Raw genomic sequence first — 25132 nt, forward strand, 5'->3', positions numbered from 1 at the left:
TGAAGTGAGACAAAACTTTATAATAAACTAATAAACTTAAAACCACCCCAAGTCAAGTGATATGTTTAGGATTGATATATCACTGTTGAGACTTGCATGTAACAATGTCTTCTGTCCGACAGAAAGCTGATCTCACAAGCTTCATATATACAGATATCTGGACAGTTACATGGATCCGATGAAAAGTTGTTCATTAGGATTGGGGATCCGATTTGAGATAACAGGATGGGTAGATTCGTCCTTGTCACCTATTCATCTCATTGGTATTAATAGGTATAACTAATCCTCAGACTCAAAGGAATATTAATTGGTATTCTGGATTATGGAATGTGACGCTTTGACTCTGGTGTAACACGATCCTTAACAGAGATGACTCTGGGGTGTGAACAGTAGACGTTGGGTATCACAGGAAGTGATTGCGGGATCGTTATATATTGGATTGAGCATTTATCACTCCCGATGAATGGGAGATACATCCAAGGATCGCTTGTGGAAGACTCGACTCTAAATCCTTGCAAGGTGATAGCTTAAGACTTGAAATACAGATTTCACTTAACCTATCTATTTGAGTTGACTCGGCATGTACAAGTAAAACGAACGTCTCGCTATATCTGACTTGACATCATCCATAGTCATAAGATTCAGTTCAAGGATGTAGTTGATAAAGGATCGAATTATACTGTAACTAATACGGAAAGGTTAACGACAGAATCAACCTGTCTTCTTATAGCTCTGGGGGAATAATTACGGACTTGCTAATCACATACTATGTACATCATTCCGTTATGCAAAGATTAAATATAATTCTTTGAAAATTATTTAATAACGTTGCATTACGGCTAGAAGCAATAAGAACCTAATGGGTCACACATAAGACTTGGAACCTAAAAGAGAGATAGATGTTAATTAATTGATGGAAGCCCAATTGAGCCCAATAAGGCCCATGGACCATGGGGGGGTCGAAATTCATGTAATAGAATACATGAATAATTATTTTGATTTTGTTAATTCTAATTGGATTAGGATTATGAATTAAATTAATTAAGAGATAAATAAGTTAGGAGTTTTAATTAGATTAAAATACTCCTATTATTATCCAATAAGGTTATTATTATTATCCTTAATATATTAGATATATAATGAGATAATAATTAGGAATTCTATTCCGAATTGAATTTCTATTCAGTAACCTAATTCTATCTAACTAGGGATTAGATACAAGAGATTATAAATACCCCACCCTATGAGATTTTCAACATCGACTAGCTAATCCCCTCTTGAGATTTTCGAAATCCACCCTAGTGCAAGAGAGAGAAAATTCGACACCCCTAGTTCGAGGACGAGATTTCTCTACGGCTTCCTTTGATCAATTGATTTCATCTATTTCTTTTATCCTTGATCTTGTGTTGATTAGTTAGAGGCAATCTACTTTGGTTGCTATTCAACGGTTGATTCTAAATTAATCTTCCCGTGTTTTATTTCGTGTTTGGGAACTCGGAGAAGAGTTGTGGGCACTTCATTAACAACGGTAAATTGATCATCAAAAGGTAATTCTTCTTATCCTTCTTTATATGAAATAACGATTAACGGATCCTAGGGTTAAATGAAAATAGGTTAAAATTTTTATATTTCCGCTACTATACCTTAGCCTAATTTCCAACAGTATTTGCATTGGGTTGTGTGGTTCTAAAGTTATTGCCTTTGTTCCGATTTCCATAACTTGGTTGGTAGCTATGTTTTTTTGAAGCATATTTCCTCTGTATGCCCTGTATTACCACAATATATGCATAAAGATGAGCTTTTGTTGTTGGGGTTTTTATTGTTATATCTTGGATTGCCTTACTTGTTCTGTTTGTTTTGCGCATTTGTAATCCTTCACCATTTTTGACAAGTGCAAGGCCTACCTGTCTTTCATGTTGTATGGGCAAAGTTAAAGTTTTGTTTAATGAAGGCAACAACTCAATCATGAGGATTTGGGAACAGATGGTAGAATAAGACTCATTCAATCCTTGAAGAAAGGTGATGACATGGTCTGCATCTTGTTGGTCATGTAGGACTTTAAAGGTGTTGCACGTGCACTTTGGCATTGGTCTGAGGTTCATTAACTCATCATACAGTATTTTCAAACATGTATAATATTTTGTAACATTACCATTCCCCTATTTAAGGTTGTGTATTTCCCTTCGTAGCTCCAGTATCCTCAAGGAGTCTGTTTGCGCGAAACGCTCCTCTAGATCTGCCCAGACTTGATCAGCCTTATCAAGCCACATGATACTCTGGGCGATCGAAGGTGAGAGTGCATGATGGATCCAAGACATCACCATGTTATTGCATCTCTCCCACTGATTATACATGTTGTTGTCCATTGCAGGTGCCTTGATAGTGCCATCTACGAAAGAAAATTACTTGTTATTTGACATTAGGGCTATTTTGACGGCCCGTGATCATTGATGATAATTTGGTCCAGTGAGAACTTGCAACATGAGGGCTAATGCTAGTCTTTCGTTTTGAGGAAGATGATAGGGACTGCTAGAGGTGATTAGAGGGCAGCCATTATTGCCTAAAAAGGAAACTTTGAACCAGTATTTTGCTCTCATACTATAAGAATATTGAATGAGGTAAAAAATGAATATTCTAATATTCCTCATTAAAAGATAATGTACTAATCCTTACATTATATATTGATATTAGGTGTGCTGAAGAAGAAATATCTATGCTAAGGAAACAAGGACAGCAAACAAGTGTCCTAATCGCAGCCGTTGATCACAACTCTTTGTGATGGATGGTGGAGATTGGCTTGGTGAATGATGAGGTGTATTGAGGTGTATTGTAATCAAGTGGGCTGCTTCTGGAATATACTAAAGGGTAAAAAAATACTAAAAGACCCCTAGATAGATGAAGAGTTAGCCGAATAAGGCCCTGTTCTTTTTGACTGAAATTAAATTAAATTAACTTAACTGAAATTAAATTAATTTAACTGAACTTAACTTAACTTAACTAAACTGAACTTAACTTAACTTAATTTAACTTAACTGCACCAAATAATTATAATTATAATAAATTATATATATAATGATATATTTTGTACATAAATAATTATAATTACAATAAATAATGATAAATTATATATATAATAATAAATGATGTATTATATATTATATATAAAAAATTATAATTATAATAAAAAATTATAAATTATATATATAAAAAATTATAATTATAATAAAAAATTATAAATTATATATATAAAAAATTATAAATTATATATATAAAAAATTATAAATTATATATAAGTAATTATAATTATAATAAATAATGATGAATTATATAAATAATACTAAATTATAAATTATATATAAATTATCATAAATAATAATAATTATATATAAATAATTATAATTATAATAAATAATGATGAATTATATATAAATAATACTAAATTATAAATTATATATACATTATAATAAATTATATATAAATAATTATAATTATAATAAATAATGATGAATATATAAATAATAATAAATTATAAATTATATATAAATTATATAAATAATTGTAATTATAATAAATCATGATGAATATAAATAATACTAAATTACAATAAATTATATATAAATAATACTAAATTATAAATTATAATAAATAATAATAAATTATATCTAAATAATTATAATTATAATAAATAATGTTGAATTATATATAAATAATATTAAATTATATATTATATATATAAATAATTATAATTATAAGTAATAATGATAATTACTGAAATTAACTTAACTTAACTTATGAATTTAAGTCAAAAAGAGCATAAGTCTTAAAAGCTCGGGATCTTGTACTTTGTCTTTGTCTTTATTATTGGCAGAAGGACTTTTCACTTCACTTCATCTCTTCCAAAACCTTTTTCTTCTTCTTCCTTTTACATAAAGAAAGCCACAAAACTTTACCATCTTTTTTGTCTATACTAATAGCGGTTAGTGTTTTATTTTTCAGATTTTATCAAATAAACTAATAAAATCAATTAGAATGTTAATTATAGAATACACTTGAATAATAAGCAACTAGTACAACTGATGAATATTAATAATAATCGCAATTACTTAAAATCTATGATGCACGGAAATGGCAGCGGAAGCGGAAACGGGGAAAGAATAATAATTAACAGCTCAGACTACATACACATTTCAGGTGCATTCCACACTTTATTTTCTTCACACACATTTCACATAATATACTTTAAGATGTCCCGTATTTAAACTTAGTCTTCTCTTTCAAGTAGTCCCCACTTCGAATTGGAGAAAATCTGCAAACACCCATACAAAAGAAAGAATATCCTTTAGGACGAATGTGGATCTTTCTGATGATAATAATGTCATTAATTTAGCACTTGACATGAGACATTACCAGATTTTAGCAGTAATAATGACATTAGATGCAAATAAATTAAAGTTTAGGGAGTTTATTAATACAAAATTTAACCTTTTGGGACATGCTTCACAACAACAACTTTCCAAGCATTCCACAATGAAGTCTGGATTAGGATCCACGAAGAATGCCAACTGAAATATCATAACTTAAACAACTTCAGCTACACATATTATGATATTTCAGCAATCAAATCTTAACACAGGAAAGAATAAAGAAAATAAGAGTAACCAGAGAGTTACAGAGTATCGTTCTTGTCCTGTTAGCATCACTCTGTGTAGTGCCGACCTGGAAATGGTTGATACAATACAAATTTTAGGACTAAGAAGAAGAAACATCCCACCATGGAAACTTTCCTAATATCAAAACAATTGAAGGGAAATGCCAGTAGAACAGTAATTACTTAAACATGCCATTAGTCCACCTTTCTATCATGTCGCCAATATTAACGAAGAAGGCCCTGCAAGTTTCAATTTACAGATCAAAGAATCACTAAGAAAAATTCTTAGTCATTCTCAAACACAAATTTACCCTTTCAAAGGCAACACATCTTCCCAGATTTGTGGTTCCTTGAATTGTTCCTTACACACCTGTTATCATTGAGAAACAAAATCACAAAATAGATTTTAACTCAAAACTCAATACGTTAAAAAAAGGAACTATAGCATCACACATCAAGAAATAGAAAAGATGAAGACAAAGATGCACATGCCTGAAGTCCTCGCACACCATCGGTCACCAGAAGAGTGATCATTCCATAGTCTGAATGTGCTTTCACACCAAATCTTTCTTCCTTGGAGTGTCCTAGTTCACCTAACATTATACAAGTTTACCCTCAACTCAAAAGTAGTCTTTTAGCCTCAAACATGTTCACTACAACTAAGAAAATTAGGCCTGGTTCAGATCATGAAACTTGAATTCCCAAGTTGAAAGTTGAAACATTGAAATTAGGAAAAGACAGCTAGCTTATTCAAATTTAACTACAAGAAAGATAGAAAATTCAGTAGCAATTCAGTCTCTAAACACATTTACTGACCGAATTTCATGAGTTACTGATGGAAATAATTGATTGAAGATGATTGATGTAAATGAAAACTGGATAGCTGTCTAACAACTACTACCAATTCCAACATCAGCTTTTGATCTAGGCTTGATATATATATGCTGCTGATATATTTTAAGAAAAACAGGGAATGTATTTTCTCAAATAAAGCCAACCTGGATAACGTAAGAGGCGAATATAAGCTTCAAGTCCATCCATGGCTCCTATTTTCTCAAAGTAATCTTCATCTAAGTTCAGAGCCAAAGCAATCAAAGAGATCAATCTTCTTCCAGCAGATCTGAGGTTTGCATATAGGACAGAGTAAGAACCTCTAGTATCTATTTTGCAGCCCCTAATATGTCTGAAATTCTCCAAAATAAACACCAGGAACATTGAACTTACAAAGCTTTGGAAATATAAGCCTCCATAGTGGGTCTCCAGAACGGGAGAAGTTCTGAAATTTCGTAACCAGAAACAAAATATTAGCATTATGAAATTTCACAACTTTTATGCAATATTTGTGTCTTCCAGCCCAATCGTAGATCTTATATTAATCTCTGACAATTAGCATAATGAAGCAAGCCATAAAGGGCGGCCCGGTCGCATTACGCGTCCCCGCTGAGCGAGGGTCCGGAGAGGGGTCCCACCACAAGGGTGTATTGGGAGCAAACCTTCCCTAATCATGTAAAATACCTTCGGAGGGCCACTTGCTGAGGCTAGTTTGCTCAGGATTACCAAGATAGAAGCTTTCTTTTAAGTCACCTGTTTCAAAACCACACGAAAATAATTTGGTGTTTCCATTCTTCAACCATAAAACTTGAAAATGAAATAAAAACCTAACCTATAGAACCAGGATAAGGACTGAGATTCTCAGTGTACAATGGCGTGTAACTCCTGTGTTCCTTGTTAAGCAATTTCATCTTTTCATCCAAGGGTAGCGAAAAGAATTGCTTGCTTTGTTCCAAAACTCTATCAACCAACTCTTCCTCCACTCCATGATTTACAATGTAAAAGCATCCATATTCGGTACATGCCTATATACAAGTAATGAAAATTCAAGCCTCATTATCATATTTGAAACTGAAAATGCAACGATCATATACCTGACGGATTAAATTGGCTGTTGCGAAGGCAGGAGCTGATAAGTCTATAACTAAGAGTTCCGCAGCCATAATTAATTGTTAGAAGCTATACTTACTTTGTTTTTTGTTTTCGAGAATATATATATAGAGAAATTTCAATACATTGATCCATTTATATTGTACTTAAATAAGGTTAAATAATGAAAGAATAAATAATTAACTATTATTGGGAATGGGGGGATTGAATATAATAAGAAGAAAGAGAATAAATTAATTTGGTTTTAAAAAAGGAAGTCATACTTTGACAACTAAAGAGATCAATAATTATGATTTTTGTTGATGATTGGCACGTGAATAATTGTAAAAGCGTTAGAAATTGAGTTTTCAAATAGATTGCAAAGAAAGGAAAATCGAGTTTTTAAATAGATTATATATGTAAATCCTTTAATATCTTATTATTTATTGATGGTTCTAGAAGCAGTAGTTGATTTTGTTGACAAATAATCAAATATGAGTAGCAGTAAACTGGATTAGGCTGTTCCCAATAATTCATGGTTAGATGTTTGAAAGATTCTATCTAAGCATTATTCTCCCAATGTGATTACTTACTGCCCAGAACTGACACTACAACAAAAAAAAAAAAAAAGTTTTTACGATGGAATTTATTTGCAGTGACGGATTTTCTGTAGTATAACTTTTGCGACGGTTTCCAATACCATCGTACAACAACCGACGTTACTACTCTAGCGACGGTTTTTATAAGACGTTGGGGTAAGTTTCTATAGGGACGGCTAACTTAGGACCTATTTACGATGGATTTGAGGCGGTTTTGCGACGGATTTTTGACAGTTTTACATCGATTTTAAGAAAGTTATGCATCGGTTTTGAGACGGATTTTGCGGCGGTTTTCAAGTAAACTTAAATCGCCTATAGGACATTTAAAAATATATATATTTATATTTTATATATAATGTTTGAATACATTTTAAAATATATAATTACAAAAAATATTTTTAATAATCTCATCAAATCAACTAAATTTTTAGTTCAAAGATTAAGAATATGCTTTGCTACATGACCAAATGAAGTTAATGTTCATTTCTTACAAAATATCTCTAATAAGAACTAAAACTTGTAAAATGTCTTAGTGCCAATATACTAAGTCCATACAAAAAAAAAATAAGGCACAACAGTTGAAGAATGTCTTGCAAAACATGAAGAGAAGTTAGCGGAGAGGAATCGTTTAACTCTTGGAAACTCTACTCCCTCTGTTGTTGGAGAGGCCTGCAAAACATAAAATGTTACAATTTAAGAAAATTCATATTGTTAACGGATTCACCCAATGTAATAGCTCTAAAATTGAAAATGGAAGACTTATCAAAAACTTAAATATGTGTTTAGTAAAGTCTTACATGAGAAATGAGAAATACTTCCATGGATTCAACTCTTTTTCTTAGTAAGAGCATTCTGGGAGATGAACTCATAAATGCATGTGTCAAGAGAGAAGATAAAACCTCAAAATATCACTAATAATTTTTTGTAAGCGATATTTTACGAATATTGCTAATTTCAACCCTAACTTTTGCGAGTGATTGTGCGGGCGTGCCAGAGAAGTTAATTCCCAATTATTTCGAGTTGTAAAATGCGCGTTAAACTTGACTTCTAACAATTAAACGATTGGGCAAAGGATGCAAGGATTGATAAAAAAAAAATCCTTCTTGAGTTCCTAGCTCCGCTACGGAAAGCTTAACTAGCTAAAGCAATGGTGACTAAAATGAAATCAACACAAATGATTTGGAAAATTTTCCTTTTTATTGATTTTGCAAATATTTTGTGATTGCAGATGATAAAAATTGAAAACGAAAGCAAGAATTACAACTGAAAAGAGCACGTTAATTTCTTGAAGAAATTACGTTTGACAAAACAATTAATCTTAAGAATGGAATATTGACGAAAACTGAAATTGAAAATAACAAACTTGAAATTGTTATTTGGATTGATGAATCTTCGGCGTCTAGTATTGAAAATTGGTCTCATGTTATGGATGATAACTGTTGTGATTGATTAAACAGAGAATTGTATGAAAGTATGAATCGAAGACTGGAATTTGTGTTGAAGGATGCTTCTAAGCTTTTAGGGAAGATGATAATGGTGACTTGATGGGAACTTGGTTTCAAGCAAATTGAAGGCTAGGGAAATGAAATTAAAGACTCAAGGATAGAAATTAAAGCTTTAGAACGAAGTTTGCTCGCTTGGAAAGAACGAATTTTGGAAAAAATGATTTCAGAGAAAGAATTGAGTTTTGCTGTATAAATTAATTGGATGTTGTTTGGGTTTAGAATGATGGATTGTGGTCCTATTTATAGCCAATAATCCAAGCCTCATGTGTCATGAACTCCTATTTTTACTCACATCATTCCCATTAATGATAATGCAAAATTTTAGAGCCAATAAATGTGGATAGTGGACGATTTTAGGCTGAGAAAATGACATTAGGACCCCGTCTCGCCGAGATCAGGACGCGTCTCACCGAGACGGGGTACGTCTCGCTGAGATGTGGTCTTATCTTGCGGAGACGAAGTTTTTGAGAAAAAAATATATATATTATTACTTTTTTATTTTTTTGTTTGTTTTTGCTATTTTTTATATTATAATGAAATAAAACCATTCCCCCCCCCCCCCCCTATTTTTATATTTTAATGAAAATAAAATGGTTTTTTATTTTCACCCCAACAATATGAAATAAGTTGTCTAAAAATGTACGGGCGAAAATATCATAGCTAATCCGACCGGTCGAACCGGGAACCGGTGAGGAAACCGGTCCTAGCCTGATAACATTGTCTTTAACAATGTTTGACATACCAAAATTGGATTTTGAAACCAAATTGTGGTTGCAAAAAAAAATATATATATATATAACATTGCCACCAACTCAATAACTACATTCTTGGTTGCAAAAAAAAAAAAAAAAAGTATGTAACATTGCCACCAACTCAATAACTACATTCTTGGTTGCATATATTGCTACCATAAGGGGTAAATTACACCCATGGCCACTGAACTTTATCCATTTAATATTGTGGTCATTGAATTTTATTTCTTAACAGTTTACACTTTTTAACACCGGTGGCCACTCAACGTCTCAAAACGACCGTTGACGGTCCCAAAATAAAAAATACGAAAAGTTAATGATATTCTAAGGAACTTTAATTCTTAAAAATTTTCGTTTTGAGGTCATTTAGATGTTTTTTGGTTAGGAGAGAGAGAATGAATTTGTAGAGAGAGAAAACTCCAAAAAAGGTGATTTTGGAAAATAAAAAATGTGGTTTCATGGTAAATGTCATTCTGAACAACTTTAATTCTTGAATATTTTCATTTTGAGGTCGTTACCAGTCATTTTGAAGAATTAGTTAAAGTTCAATGGCCACCGGTGTTAAAAAGAATAAAGTTCATTGACCATACTGTTAAAAATTGAAATTCAGTGGCTACAATGTTAAAATGAGTAAAGTTCAGTGGACATGGGTGTAATTTACCCCTACCATAAGGTAGATCTGGTTTGAAAATTTAGCAACACAGTAATTACCAACCGATTCATTTTAGTAGCTAAAAATGCAAAGATGGTTGCAAAAGTGTGTTAGAGGCCGATTTAACAACCAAATTTTCGGTTGTTAATTATTGTTTTTCTTGTAGTGTAAGTGATGATAAAATTTGGATAATTTTATTTACATCCGAGTTTTATTTACTATTTATCTGAAGGAGTTCCAATATGTCCTCCTTGTTGAGGGGTGCATAGTTTTTAGCCTTCGTCTTCTCTAGCTCGGACCCTCGTCGGCGGCTACTTGGGGACTTTGATGGAGAACGACGTTTGCTTTGCCTGTAGGATCTATCTTTTTCCTTGCCCTTAAGGTCCTTCCGCCTTGTATGGTGTCGAGGAGGACTTCTTGATTTAGAGTATCTCCGCCCAGGGGATAGGCTTCGGGAATAAGCTTCGGGAATAGGCTCCGGGGTCCTAGTGGATTCCCTATGAGATTCTCCTGCTCAAGCGGGTTTTTCTCAATCCTCCCCCTTCACTTTCTGCGGTAGCTGCCGAAGATCAGCCATCTTCAGCTCATGTGTTGCTTTTGCATCGTCCATCTCTTTTTGCATGGTCGTTAGGTTTTGGGCTAACCTTCGGGATACTTCCTCTGCCAAGAGATGGTATTGAGGATCTAATTAGAGCTAGGGCCTTGCTTGTTGATTGACTTCTTGATCGTTGTTCCGATGGATCTCTGAATGAATGCGACTAGATTGAGCCATCACAGAATATTCTGATAGATGGTGGATAATCGAAATCGACGCTCATCGCACCAATGATAGCTTGTTACCTGTGTTTGATTACGTGTCTAAGTTGCAACAATGATCCGACGTCGTGTTGAGCCTACAAAACAGTATGCAGGTGAGACGGTGCCAAAATCCAACAAACCCGCTCCGACGCCTAAGTCAATTTCTGGTTTAGGACCGAAAGGAATGGTATGAACAAGTTTCAGATAGTAGTTAACGTACTGAACCTTGTGTCTATACCTGTCTATTTATAGTGTTCGATCAGGTTTAAGGTTGTCACCTTTTTAGGAATTCGGGTAAATTTCATCAATGGTGTACAACATTTGCCATATTTCACACTTTGGTGTACAACCTTCAATTTGTCTCACTAATATATACGAACTTATAGGTGACCTCACACTTTGGTGTATAGTAGGTAAAAATGACCGGTCAACGCAAAGTCAATGCGCCACGTCAGCGGTTTGACCGGTCAAAAAGTCAAAATTTGACCCCTAATATACAATTACTTTTATATCCTCATCTTCCTCCCATTTCCCTTTCTCTCTCTAACTCCTCTCTCTACTTTATTTCTCTCTAACTCTTCTCTCTCTACCTTATTAATTCCTCTCTCTAACTCCTCTCTCTCTACCTTATTAATTTCTCTCTACCGTTCAAAAAAAATTCAATTTTATAATTTGGCAAATAAATGTTGCTAGTTTAATATTTATATCCGAAAGATTTTTACAAGTAATACCCAGGTTTAATTAGCTCCTTTATATAATAAATTAAGAAACAGTGTTTATCCCTTCTGTCTTAAGCATTTGATAAAAATTGAAGTAGTAAAAGTTGCAGCTATTTAATTATCCTCCATTTTGTATGATAATATTATATAATTGATGAATGATTCATACGCAAATTAAAAAGATTAGATTAAATATATTACAAGAAGAGGAATTCATGACTTGGATTTTGCATCAGGTTTCACATATTAAATTGGTGAAGCCGAAGACGATAATGCAATTTTGCATAAGGTAGAGAGAGAAACTAATAAGGTAGAGAGAGGAATTAGAGAGAAATAAGGTAGAGAGAGAAATGGAAATGGGAAGGAGGAAGGAGGAAGATGATGGTATAAAAGTAATTGTATATTATGGGGTCAAATTTTGACTTTTTGACCGGTCAAACCGCTTACATAGCATGTTGACTTCGCGTTAACCGGTCATTTTAACTTGCTATACACCAAAGTGAGAGGTCACCTATAAGTTTGTATATATTAGTGAGACAAATTGAAGGTTGTACACCAAAGTGTGAAATAAGGCAAAGGTTGTACACCATTGATGAAATTTACCCTAGGAATCCTTACAGAGCTAGGATTTCTAATCCCTTTAGGAGTCTGAATCTTAGGAGGAATCTTTTGTCTCGTAGGATTCTAGAAAATTCCTTGACGATGGGCTGCCATTCATTAGGCTTGGGCCGTGTTGGTCATCTATAGGTTGTTGAAGTGGGTCATGAGCCGTCTCGGGTGTTTTTTAGGCCCTTATTACCTTTGGATTTGGACCACAATGAGGATGGTGATAATGTCATGCCTGATATCAATGTGTAAATTTTTTGTTGATATATCATAGTATATAAAGGCTCCATTATCCAAGAAATTGAAGATGAAATCCTCGGCTATCCACCCTTCGGATTCCTAGGTTCTCGATTCTAGTTTACAGGCAGGGGCGTATACGGGGGGCCCGGGGGGACGGGCTCCTCCGGCCGCCGGAAATACCATAGTCACGAGTAGTTTCGGCCCCCCTAATATTAGTCTATATAGAAACTATGTAGTAATATTTCATTGTTTAAAGGTAGATGAGATGGTTAAAATACTTGTTTCTTCTTAAAAGGTCCTAGGTTCAAATCTCATCAACCTCAATTTATTTTAGAAAATGTTTGTTTATTTAAATTTTATTTTTCAATAATTATAAAACTATATTACCATTATTAATTACTTTATTTATTTTCATAACACTTTTGAACTCATTTTTATTATGTCTTTTCCATTAAAAAAATTAATTTTTTATTTTTGAGACTCAAATAACTTAATTTCTAAATTAAATTTTAAAATTTTAAAGCTAAACATAAAAAAATGTAAAAATGTTATAATTTTTTTAAAAACTAGTATTGAACTAATAAAGAAAATTAAATATATCTCATTACGTGTTAGGCTTGTCCAAACTTCAAAATTTCAATATTTTGGACCTATTATGTACTTCCTAAATCCAAATTTCTAATTTTTTTTTGGCCTGTTGTGCCTCTATAAATCTAAATCATTAATTTTGTTGGTCTGATAGGTCATGTGAAATCAAATTTTTTTAATTTTTTTACATGTTCAGCCCTCCCTAAATCCAATTTTTTTTTTTTTTACATATTAGGACTATAAACGAAATCTAGCTTAATTTTGAAAAATTGTACATTAATACTTAAAAGTGGTTCTTGACAATTCAAATTATAACACTCATATATACAAAAAAAATTAAACAAGTTCGATTTAGCAAAAAAAAAAAAATTTCCGAACTCACGTGTAAAATCGGCCCCTCAACCGAATAATCCTGTATTCGCCACTGTTTACAGGGTACATGAATAATAAGTCTGTGGTGGACACCTTGAGATAGCGATGTCTCCATTCCAACGATTTGTTAGATAATCCATATGGCACCTTAAAAGGCGTAACATGCACCTATATAATGCACATGTTTCGATTTTTTGCCACAATTAGATGAAAGAAATACCCAACCCAGTTATCTGAAACTCACCTTCTCGACATAACAAATACATAATCCTCCCTCTATAATGGGGCCAAACTTAGTAATTTATCATGGCGCCAAATTTAATTCTTTCAGAACTTAGGCCCTGTTTTTTATCATTTAATTTCAGTAACAATCAGTTCATTTCAATTCAGTTCAGTTCAGCATTCAGTTTCAGCATTCAGTTTCGATATTCAGTAATTTATCATTATTTATTATATTATAATAATTATTATTATTTATCTATAATTTATCATTATTTATTTTTATTATTATTATTATTATTTATACTTTATCATTATCTATCAATTAGATAAAAGTCAAGAAATGATAGTTTATTAAAGTATATATCGTTTAATAAAAAATTAAAATTAAAGTATGCATCCATATTTAAAAATTAGGAATTGAATCCACATTATGAATTGTTTCTAAAATTTACCAAATTTATCAATGTTAGGGATAAAATTGCACAATTTTAGACGTTAGGGGTAAAATTACTTCTGACCCAAAACGTTATTTTTGCACTTTAACCCTTAATTAGAATAAAAAGTTAAGAGTTTATATTCATATGAAAATTTGTATTTAATTTCATAGGCTTTAAATTATATGTAAATTTGTGTTTGTATGTAATTTGTATTTTTAATTTAAATTAGACTCATTTTTATTTAATTTCATAGGCTTTTATCGAGCCAAGATTTTATCAACCCGAGCTTTTATTTGATATTCAATTTAGTTTTATCTTTAATAATATGTTTATTTATTATTGATATTATTAAATTTATTAGAACCTGTTTGGCTCTTTCGTGGGAAATTGCGGGCGTGCCAGAGAATTATAGTATTCTCGAACTGTGGAATGAAATTGAGTGCTCTTGCTAACTTCTAATTATCAAAACGATTGTAAGGAATAAAGAGACCGTAAAATTCCTAAGATTCGATTATCAAAACGATACCGACCTTACAGAAAATGGTTGAACAACAAATAAAATAAAAATGTGGTGAAAGCTTGAATGAACTTTGCACTTGAAAATTAAATCTAAGGAAACAATCGAGAATTGTAAAAATGCTAAAGTCTAGAGATAATTTGCTAGAGTTTTGGGTAGTTGTGTTGGTTGTTTCGTTGATCGGGTTGCATCGTGATCTCTCCTTTTATAGACACTGGAGGTAACTTCCTGTTTCTTTCCACTAATCCACGTTCTCCACCACATTGAGTAACCGCTCCATTTTGACTTCCACGATGAATTGATTTTCACGCTTTCTATTTTTCCTATTTTTCAATTGGCTCATAAAAACACGTTAAAATATTAATTGGCTCTTGGTTCTCCTAAGTTTACTTCAAGTTTCCCTTGATGTCCACTATAGGAAGTTAGTTTCCCACGAGATACACTATGGTTTCCCTTGATGTCCACTATAGGAAGTTGGTTTCTCACGAGGTACACTATGGTTTCCCCCAAGGTACACCATGGTTTCCCCTAAGGTACAATATGGTTTCCCACGAGGTACACTATGATTTCCCCTAAGGTACACCATGGTTTCCCTTGAGGTACACTACATAGGAAGTTGGTTTCCCCTGAGGTACACTGTATAGGAAGTTGGTACACTATTTTAGATGTTTCCCCTGAGGGAAACTGAGGTTCACTTTAGGAACTCCTAAATTAATGGAAAATATGAAAAGTTTTCCGAAGTGAAAAGTTTCCTAAACAGGTTTTTTAAGAAAAAGTTTCCTAAAATGTTATTTTAAGAAAAAGTTTCCTAAAAAGAAAAGTTTATCCCATGACATCAGGAAAATTTTATTTTTGGTGCAAACAGAACCATTATTATTATTATAAGTTTATTAATGTCCAATATTATCATTAAAATTATTTTAAAGTCTAATATCATTATTATTGTTAAGTTCGGTAGTATTCAGTTAAGTTCAGTAGCATTCAGTTAAATTCAGTTCAGTAGCATTCAGTTAAATTCAGTTCAGTTCAGTATTCAGTTCAGTTCAGTTCAATTCAGTTCAGTTCAGTTCAGTTTTTTTCAGCAATAAAGAACAGAGCCTTACACGAAGAAGGGAAAAGGGGTAATCTCAAACCAATGTCTTAACTCGTAGATTATTATATCATTCTGTTGCACTCTGTCGTTCGCCCCCAGAACTAGTCCTGTAGCAGAAAGGCAATGAGGCTTTCCAATTCAATACACAGTGGAGATGGCCCACTCTGTATTTCCAATTCAATACACGTGTTATGGTAAAATTAGAGGGTATCTGGGTGGGTCATACTTCATAGAGGTTTGTAATAAAATAGAGGCCTAATACACCGATAAACCTCTCAAAACCGTGCATGACCCGCTCTCAACTTTTCCAAATATTGCAACTGCCCTTCCGAATTTTCAATTGTAATAACTTACTCTTCAAACTTATTCAATTATAAAACATAACCACTCGTACGGGGTAAAATCACACATGAGTCCATTATGAAGCTAATAAAGGTGACTAAAGTACACATGATCCGATTACACAATATGAAATCGACACGTAATTTAGTGTTTGGATTTAGCTTAGCAAGTAATGTGTCATTTTTAGATTGATACGAAACTGACACGGAAATTTCTAGGATTATGCTAACCCGAAAACCATACGAATATTTAAAATTATTATTATGTTCTCGCATATTTTTATATGATTCATTAATAAAGATAATAAAATTATAATTTTTATTTGCAAATATAATTCAAACCTCCTAAATTGTCATAAACACATTACATAACCCCTTAATATGATATTAGCGAACTTTTCGATAGTTAGTATTAACATACTAATATAAAAATGACATAAAATATTTAAAAATACTAACATATCTTCTTTACATTTTTAAAAGTTATCATCTATATATAATATAAAACAGTAACGATGGAGCTGAGGTGTCACTTCCTCCTTTTTTACTGATAAAAAATATAATATAAAATATAATATATTAACTTTAGTTATATTATTAAATTGATTTATAAAAAGATTATTTTATCCGTACTATATCTAAGAGATCTACAGAATTTAAATTAATCCCTAAAATCTCTCTAAATCTCTGCATATCTATATCTAAAAGTTCTATATAATTTAAATTAGTCCCTAAAATCTCGCTAATTCTCTGCATATCTATATATAATATAAAACAGTAACGATGGAACTGAGGTGTCACTTCCTCCTTTTTTACTGATAAAAAATATAATATATTAACTTTAGTTATATTATTATATTTATTTATAAAAAGATTATTTTATCCGTACTATATCTAAGAGTTCTACATAATTTAAATTAATTCCTAAAATCTCTCTAATTCTCTGCATATCTATATCTAAAAGTTCTACATAATTTAAATTAGTCCATAAAATCTCTCTAATTCTCTGCATATCTATATCTATGTATAATATAAAACAGTAACGATGGAGCTGAGGTGTCACTTCCTCCTTTTTTACTGATAAAAAATATAATATAAAATATAATATATTAACTTTAGTTATATTATTATATTTATTTATAAAAAGATTATTTTATCTGTACTATATCTAAGAGATCTACATAATTTAAATTAATCCCTAAAATCTCTCTAATTCTCTGCATATCTATATCTAAAAATTATACAAAATTAAATTAATCCCTAAAATATCTCTAATTCCCTGCATATCTATATCTAAAAGTTCTACATAATTAAAATTACTCCCTAAAATCTCTCTAATTCTATGCATATCTATATAAAATATAAAACAGTAACGATGGAGCTGAGGTGTCACTTCCTCCTTTTTTACTAATAAAAAATATAATATAAAATATAATATATTAACTTTAGTTATATTATTATATTTATTTATAAAAATATTATTTTATCTATATTATATCTAAGAGATCTACATAATTTAAATTAATCCCTAAAATCTCTCTAATTCTCTGCGTATCTATATCTAAAAGTTATACATAATTTAAATTAATCCCTAAAATATCTCTAATTCTCTGCATATCTATATCTAAAAGTTCTACATAATTTAAATTAATCCCTAAAATCCCTCTAATTCTCTGCATATCTATATTCTATATAAAACAGTAACGATGGAGCTGAGGTGTCACTTCCTCCTTTTTTACTGATAAAAAATATAATATATTAACTTTAGTTATATTATTATATTTATTTATAAAAAGATTATTTTATCCGTATTATATCTAAGAGTGCTACAGAATTTAAATTAATCTCTAAAATCTCTCTAATTCTCTGCATATCTATATATAATATAAAACAGTAACGATGGAGCTGAGGTGTCACTTCCTCCTTTTTTTACTGATAAAAAATATAATAAAAAATATAATATATTAACTTGAGTTATATTATTATATTTATTTATAAAAAGATTATTTTATCTGTACTATATCTAAGAGTTTTACAGAATTTAAATTAATCTCTAAAATCTCTCTAATTCTCTGCATATCTATATCTAAAAGTTCTATATAATTTAAATTAATCCCTAAAATCTCTCTAATTTTCTGTATATCTATATCTAAAAGTTCTGCATAATTTAAATTAATCCTTAAAATCCCTCTAATTCTCTGCATATCTATATTCTATATATAATATAAAACAGTAACGATGGAGCTGAAGTGTCACTTCCTCCTTTTTTACTAATAAAAAATATAATATATTAACTTTAGTTATATTATTATATTTATTTATAAAAAGATTATTTTATCCGTACTATATCTAAGAGTTCTACAGAATTTAAATTAATCTCTAAAATCTCTCTAATTCTCTGCATATCTATATCTAAAAGTTCTACATAATTTAAATTAGTACCTAAAATCTCTCTATTTCTTTGGATATCTATATATAATATAAAACAGTAACGATGGAGCTGAGGTGTCACTTCCTCCTTTTTTATATCATTAATTATAATTATTAATTATATTTTTATTAATATTTATATATTAAGATGAATCCGTGCATTGCACGGGTCAAAAACTAGTTAATATATATATGCATAACAAAATTACAGGTAACTAGAAAACCCGACACGAAATCGACATTAACCCGAACAGGTTAACACCATTGTGACGCAAATTTTTTTGGATTGAGTTTGCGTTTAATCTTTTCAACACGAACCCGAAAATGACACAAACACGAAATTGACAAGTCTAAACTCAAGTATTACAAAACAGTCCGTTCAACGAAGCACCACAAATTTATGATTACAAGCTAAATGGCATGTCAATTGTACCTTTATCTCAATCTGCAACCTCAGATCAGATCATTCAGCAGTTTCCTACTCCCAATCCTCTACTTGAACCTCTTCTCAAACTTCATAATAATTCAATCATTTATTTTCAAATTAAACAGTTGAAACTACAGTTCAAACTAGATAGGTTCATTCCACGTTTAATTTTCTTCACACACATTTCACATTATACACGTTGTAAATCATCCAAAGGGTTCATGCAAAAGAATATGAATCCACTCTAATCTGATCCATATGTAAGCTTAAACTTCTCTTTCAAGTAGTCCCCGCTTCGAATAGGAGAAAATCTGCAAACAGCCATACAACTTTTCATTTCAGTAAAAATAAAGAATATTTGTCGCCTATACCATATTGGACATACAATCAATCAAGTCTCCAAATTTTTACTTGTACTATAAAATTCTTAATCTTGACATTTTGTTTAAAGTACGCATAACATTACAGCTAATATTTCAAAATAATTAAGTTTCAAATTTTCTGAAACGAGTTAACAAAAGTGCAATCAGTGGTGGAGCCAAGATTTCATACTTGGGTTGGGGGCTAATTTTAGCTAGGTAATTTTTGGTTAATTTCCAAAGTCCAACCCGTTAGAGCTTGACAATTTTTTTTTTAGCCTCAAGCGTGATAAAACTGTTTCTTTTGGTGTGGTGACTAAAAAATTAGAAGTGCCCAAAGGGAAAAACAAAAGATACCTCTTAACCAACCCACCAATCTTGAAATATTGAAATAACACTACAAATACGCCTTAATAAAGTAAAATTAAGGGAGGCTATCAAGTACCAAACGGATTTTACTCAAGGGAGGAGACGGCGGCAGGGGCTGGCACCGCCACTTAGTACGATTGACCAACTATTGAAAACATCATGTTTTCATGACAAATTTACTCCTTTGTGCAAACATAAAAAATATTGCTATCAAACATATACATCTAAAGAACAATGTGACATCTTCCACAATAACCTTGAACCAAAAGGGCAGAAAATATAACAAGACAAGACTCAGCAATACCTTTCGGGACATGATTCACTGCAACAACTTTCCAAGCATTGCACAATGCAGTCTGGATTAGGGTCGAAGAAGAATGCCAACTGAAATATCACAACTCAAAAAACTTCAGCAACAAATCAGAAAACAATGATAATGAAGGCTTGAATAAGAATTTTACAGCACGTAACAAACATTCAATCAGAAGACACTATGCCACTTTGCTAGTTTAAGGTCATATAGAAGTCATGCTCTGCGGCATCTGAAAGGATGTGTTGTGTGTTGATATAATCTGTTTCTCCTATTCTTCTAACAAGGGTTTCCCAGTAAGAAGTAAATATTCATTCAATAAAGCATCATATGTTACGTGTCTTAAGCATTCAATCTCTATATATGCAAAACTTTTGAGTTTCAGGACTTCAAACTTTTGAAATTGTGCAAAACATACTTCACCATCAATAAAACAGGATCAATGGCAACTTTTGTTTTCTGAAATGCCACATGCCAACCAAGCAAAAATGCCATGAACTTATTCCACAACTATTAGATACATCACAAAGAAATTCCTTATTGATCAATATACCTAATATCGTTTGAATACGAAAATACAGCTAACAATGCATAGACAATAGTTTAGCATATGTTACAAGTCTTTGATAGTAACAGGTTCATAAGCTAAATTAAGATACGCTCAAACAACAATCATATCTAAACATAGCAAAAGATAAATAAAATAAGAGGAACTAGAGAGTTACAGAGTATCGTTCTTGTCCTGTTGGCATCACTCTATGTAGTGTCGACCTGAAATTGGTTCACACAATACAAATTTTAGGACCAAAAAGAAGAAAGGGCAGAGAAACACCGCACCATGAAAACTTCATACTACAGCTATTTTTATCACAGTAATTGACACATCAGAGTAAAAGCCTCTTGTGAACATCTAACAAATTGAAGGTGGAAAACCAATAGAACAGTAATTACCTAAACATTCCATTAGTCCACCTCTCCATCATGTCCCCAATATTAACGATAAAGGCCCTAGAAGTTTCAATTTACAGATATAAGAATGCCGGGAATGGAATCATAGTGCAAAATTATTACTCATTCGCAAACACAGATTTACCCTCTCAAAGGCAACACATCTTCCCAGATTTGTGGTTCCTTGAATTTTTCCCTACAGACCTGTTATTATTGAGAAACAAGATCAAAAAATTGATTTTGACTCCAAACCCCATGCGTTATAAAGGGAAACTGAAGCACCACATATCAGGAAATAAAAAAAGAGAAAGGGAGAGAACAAGACAATGATAATAGACAGAGATGCACATGCCTGTAGTCCTGGCACGCCATCGCTCACCAGAAGAGTTACCATTCCATAGTCTGAATGTGCTGAAGCACCATATGTTTCTTCCTCAGAGTGCCCCAGCTCACCTAACATTCCACAAGTTTCCTCTCAACTTAACAGTTTCATAAGTCTTTTAGCCTCAGACATGTTCACTACAAATCTACTTTTGTGTACATAGTATTCTAATTTGGTCCTTAAGCAAATTAGTGCCTGGTTTGAAGCTCCCAGATTGGAAGTTAAAACATTGAAATTAGAACAAGACAGCTAATTCCAAGGGAATTTTATGCTGAAGAACTGTTTAGATAGTGAAGATTGAAAATGATCAATGTAAATGAAAACTGTAAGGTTAATCTTTTAAGAAAGCTCAGCTGCAGAGGCAGGCATGTTGTCTCAAATTATTTTACATCTAGCTTTTCTCATAAAATCAGAAGTACTTGAAGATAAACTGGACAGCTGTCTAACAACTACTGTCAAATCTAACATCAGGTTTAGGCTTCATATGCTGCTAATTTATTTTAAGAAAAAATGGGGAATGAAGAAACCAAATTAAGCCCACCTGGATAATGTAAGAGGCGAAGAAAAGCTTCAGGTCCATTCAGGGCTCCTATTTTCTCAAAGTAATCTTGATCTAAGTTCAGAGCCAAAGCAATCAAAGAGATCAATCGTCTTCCAGCAGACCTGAGTTGGACAATATAGCACCGAGTAAGAAACTCTAGTATCTATTTGTGGGCACTGATAAGTCCAAAATTCTCCAAACTCAGGTTATAGCCAATTTGGAATGAATAAAGATAGTCTAAAACTGAACTTACATAGTTTTGCAATAGTAAGCCTCCATAGTGGGTCTCCAAGATGGGAGAAGTTCTGAAATTTCGTAACCAGAAACACGAGCCTTAGTGCTCGACTGAATTTGAACTCTTATCACATAAAGAATATGCAATACCTAAAAAAAAAATTAGCATTATGAAGCAAGCCATATTCATGAACAATACCTTCTGACGGCCACTGATTGAGGCTAGTTTGCTGTAAAGGACCAACATAGAAGCTTTCTTTTGAGTCACCTGTTTCAAAGCCACATGAAAATAACTTTGTGTTTCCATAAAACTTGAAAATGGAAAAACAAAAAATTAAAAGCGTGCTTTATATAGTCTTCAAACAAAACAAAACAAATCAAAACAAGTCTAGGGAATCCTCGCATTATAAATTAATTAGAAGAAAACGAAATAAAAACCTATAGAACCAGGAGAAGGATTGAGATTCTCAGCGTACAAAGGCGAGTAACCCCTGTGTTCCTTGCGAAGCAATTTCATCTTATTATCCAAGGATAGCGAGAAGAATTTCTTGCTTTGTTCGAAAACTGTAGCAACCAATTCTTCCTCAACTCCATGATTTACAAGGTAAAAGAATCCATATTCAGCACATGCCTAGATACGAGTAAATACAAAATGCAAGTCTCATCATTATTAGGTTGAAACTGAAAATGCAACTATCAGAAAGAAAGAATAAGCCGATTAGAGACTCAGACATACCTGACGGATTAAATTGGGAGTAGAGAAGGCCGGAGCTGATAGATCGATAATTGGGAGTTTGGCAGTAGCAGCCATCGGATTTTCTCCTCAGCTAAGGATGAAAGATTCACCGATGGCGGATGAGTTGCGATTTTTTGAATTTTTATCATGCCTGCAATGCAAGGCGAAGACCACCCCCAATCATTAGAATGGTGCCGGTAATATTTAATAAATTAATTTCCTTTTCAATAAAGGAAATCATATTTTGACAATTTAAGAGATCATTAAAATTTTCTTTTTTTGGTCCTAAAACTGAGCTTTCAAATAGATTGCAAGCAAAGAGAATCCAATTATTAAATACTATATTCTATTTGAAAGATAGAGGATCAATAATAGTTCTGTTCACAAATTATAATTGTGATTTGGTGGATTTGCAGTGGAGGGGATCTAAATTCACGTGGATAACTAATTAATTATTGAGTTGATGTTGTGTAAATTATCGCACTCTCACTCGATCCTTTTTGTTTTTTTTTAATCACTCGATCCATTTTTATTGCGTCAATTATTTGGGCTTAATATTTGCCCTCTCCATCCAAAAAAAAAATTGCTTCCGTGAATTTGTCCCGAAAAAAACTTGATTTATCTTTTAAATTTGATTAAAAAATTTGATTGGCCTCTTAACTTTTAAAGTATCCAAATAGTTCTCTCAATTTGTATAATATGTTCAATTATCCTTCTAAATTTGTGCTGATCAGTTGTAAAAAAAATAAGTTAAATACGGAAGCTGTATTACATGCATCTTAACAAAAGAAAAATGACCAAGATTGAAGGAATACGGTTTTAATATTAGTGAAAATAAATTTTATAATTGAACAAGTAATAACTTCCTTTTTAATCTATTTTTGAATTATGTAATATCATTCTAAGATGCGTTGCATACATCTTCCAATTTAATTTACTTTTTTTTGCAACCGAGTGATCAATTGATTACATTTTATGCAAATTCAAATGACTAACTAAACATTTTATGCAAGTTAAGGGGGCTACTAGAACATTTTGAAAGTTGAGAGAGTTAATCAAGTTTTTTGGACAAGTTCAAAAGGCAAAAGATGTATTAAGCCATTTATTTATAATCTGAGCTCATTAAACTTTAATTTTAATATGTGTGTTGTGCGAATTGTGCTATCGTGTTATAATCCATTTTGATGATCATATAATTTTAGGCCTTCCAGAAAGCCAAGAACAAATGTACCATCAGCATCATCTTGCATACGTTTAAAATCAGCTGTAATGGGAAATCGAGTTCGATTCTCCTAACAAATTTATTTATAATCATTGTAATACTAAAAAAGGTGTCGTCCCTTTTCTCAGGATGATAGTATGATGACAACGATTTGTGAATATAAGTTAAGTCCTATTTACTAGTATACATAGACTCCAGATAATCTCACATTTCTTTAACTCTATATCACAGTGAGTCATAATATCATCAATAGTGGAACCTAACGTATTCTGAATCATATTAAACAGTTTATAATCTGTCATCATCCACTTCTTTCTATTTCCCTCCCCATCTCTAGGTGGAGGATTACTCGTCAAGTGATTTGCCAAATCAACATTATTGACATACCTAGTAATAGTACATTTCCACTAAGTATAATCTTTAACACCTTAATTTCAGATCAATAATTTTAGCATTACCAATAATAATTTTAGTCATAACCGTTTTATCCTTTTTATCAGACATGATTATTTGAATAAATAAATCACCACAACAAATTAAACCACAAGATAAAGCAAAGAGCAATTTTCTAATTGTAAAAACTCACAAAACTAGAAAATTCAACAAGGAACAGTAAGAAATAGAGCAACTCAACCCAATACCAGAAACGAAAATCACCAACTAGCAAAACAAATCGGATAGATAAACCGGAATCAGTGAGACAACGGCAACAAAAGAAAAATGACGGCGAACAAACCTCTCACACGTTGTCACGCGCCGGTGAGTGGGGCGGCGCGTCGGACTTCAGGCAGCCCTTGTGGCTGACGCGCGTTGGTTCTGGTCAGTGGACTCCAAGCGAGCATCGATCAACGATAGAGAAACCTCCTGGAGTGGGAGGTGAGATAAACGAAGGTTTTGAAAATACTCAACTCATATTATCGTTCTTGACATACAGTTCTGAGAACTGATTCTTAGGGTAAAAAAATTGTGAGAGCCAAAAAAACCAACCTCTGATATCATGTAATTCAAGAGATAAAGAATCAAATTACATACATCAACATTACACTTCATTTCCTATTTATATACATCTCATTACACACACCAATGCTACTGATAAGTAGACATGGTAGGGGAACCCATGCTCCTTATGAAAGTCCATGTTGGACACTCTATAATAGAATAGACT

General features: G+C 32.2%; 2 protein-coding genes across 3 annotated transcripts; both read right to left on the reverse strand.

Annotated features, from left to right (window-relative positions):
- Positions 1–4007: 4007 nt before the first annotated feature.
- Positions 4008–6697, reverse strand: LOC136212877 (2-oxoglutarate-Fe(II) type oxidoreductase hxnY-like). 2 transcript variants are annotated; one of them, XM_066002796.1, is made up of 11 exons: positions 6574–6697; positions 6312–6504; positions 6164–6232; positions 5873–5924; positions 5647–5768; positions 5141–5241; positions 4960–5018; positions 4853–4888; positions 4671–4716; positions 4483–4562; positions 4008–4306 (listed from the first exon to the last, which is right to left on the reverse strand). In XM_066002796.1, exons 1-11 carry the CDS (start codon positions 6640–6642, stop codon positions 4240–4242), a joined length of 894 nt encoding a protein of 297 aa, XP_065858868.1. In that variant the 5' UTR covers positions 6643–6697; the 3' UTR covers positions 4008–4239. The 2 variants fall into 2 exon arrangements, with proteins under 2 accessions (XP_065858868.1, XP_065858867.1); XM_066002795.1 differs by having other exon boundaries at positions 4832–4888.
- Positions 6698–18764: 12067 nt separating this feature from the next.
- On the reverse strand, positions 18765–23185 carry LOC136209997 (2-oxoglutarate-Fe(II) type oxidoreductase hxnY-like). Its single transcript, XM_066001659.1, has 11 exons — positions 22746–23185; positions 22448–22640; positions 22209–22277; positions 22029–22080; positions 21776–21897; positions 21205–21305; positions 20998–21056; positions 20856–20912; positions 20630–20675; positions 19899–19978; positions 18765–19177 (listed from the first exon to the last, which is right to left on the reverse strand). Exons 1-11 carry the CDS (start codon positions 22818–22820, stop codon positions 19111–19113), a joined length of 921 nt encoding a protein of 306 aa, XP_065857731.1. The 5' UTR covers positions 22821–23185; the 3' UTR covers positions 18765–19110.
- Positions 23186–25132: the final 1947 nt, after the last annotated feature.

The sequence above is a fragment of the Euphorbia lathyris genome, chromosome 1 (genome assembly GCF_963576675.1).
Source record: "Euphorbia lathyris chromosome 1, ddEupLath1.1, whole genome shotgun sequence".
NCBI classification, from domain to species: Eukaryota; Viridiplantae; Streptophyta; class Magnoliopsida; order Malpighiales; family Euphorbiaceae; genus Euphorbia; species Euphorbia lathyris.

Bases quoted from the DNA above. Each gene is read 5' to 3' on its own strand.
- LOC136212877 (XM_066002795.1), bottom strand. From the start codon at position 6,642: ATGGCTGCGGAACTCTTAGTTATAGACTTATCAGCTCCTGCCTTCGCA. The intron at 5,019-5,140 runs GCATGTGCATCT...CAATGATAACAG, and splicing joins ATGGTGTGCGAGGACTTCAG to GTGTGTAAGGAACAATTCAA. The intron at 4,717-4,831 runs GTAATTACTGTT...AACCATTTCCAG, and splicing joins TGGACTAATGGCATGTTTAA to GTCGGCACTACACAGAGTGA.
- LOC136209997 (XM_066001659.1), bottom strand. From the start codon at position 22,820: ATGGCTGCTACTGCCAAACTCCCAATTATCGATCTATCAGCTCCGGCC. The intron at 21,898-22,028 runs GTAAGTTCAGTT...TGTCCAACTCAG, and splicing joins GCTTACTATTGCAAAACTAT to GTCTGCTGGAAGACGATTGA. The intron at 21,057-21,204 runs GCATGTGCATCT...CAATAATAACAG, and splicing joins ATGGCGTGCCAGGACTACAG to GTCTGTAGGGAAAAATTCAA.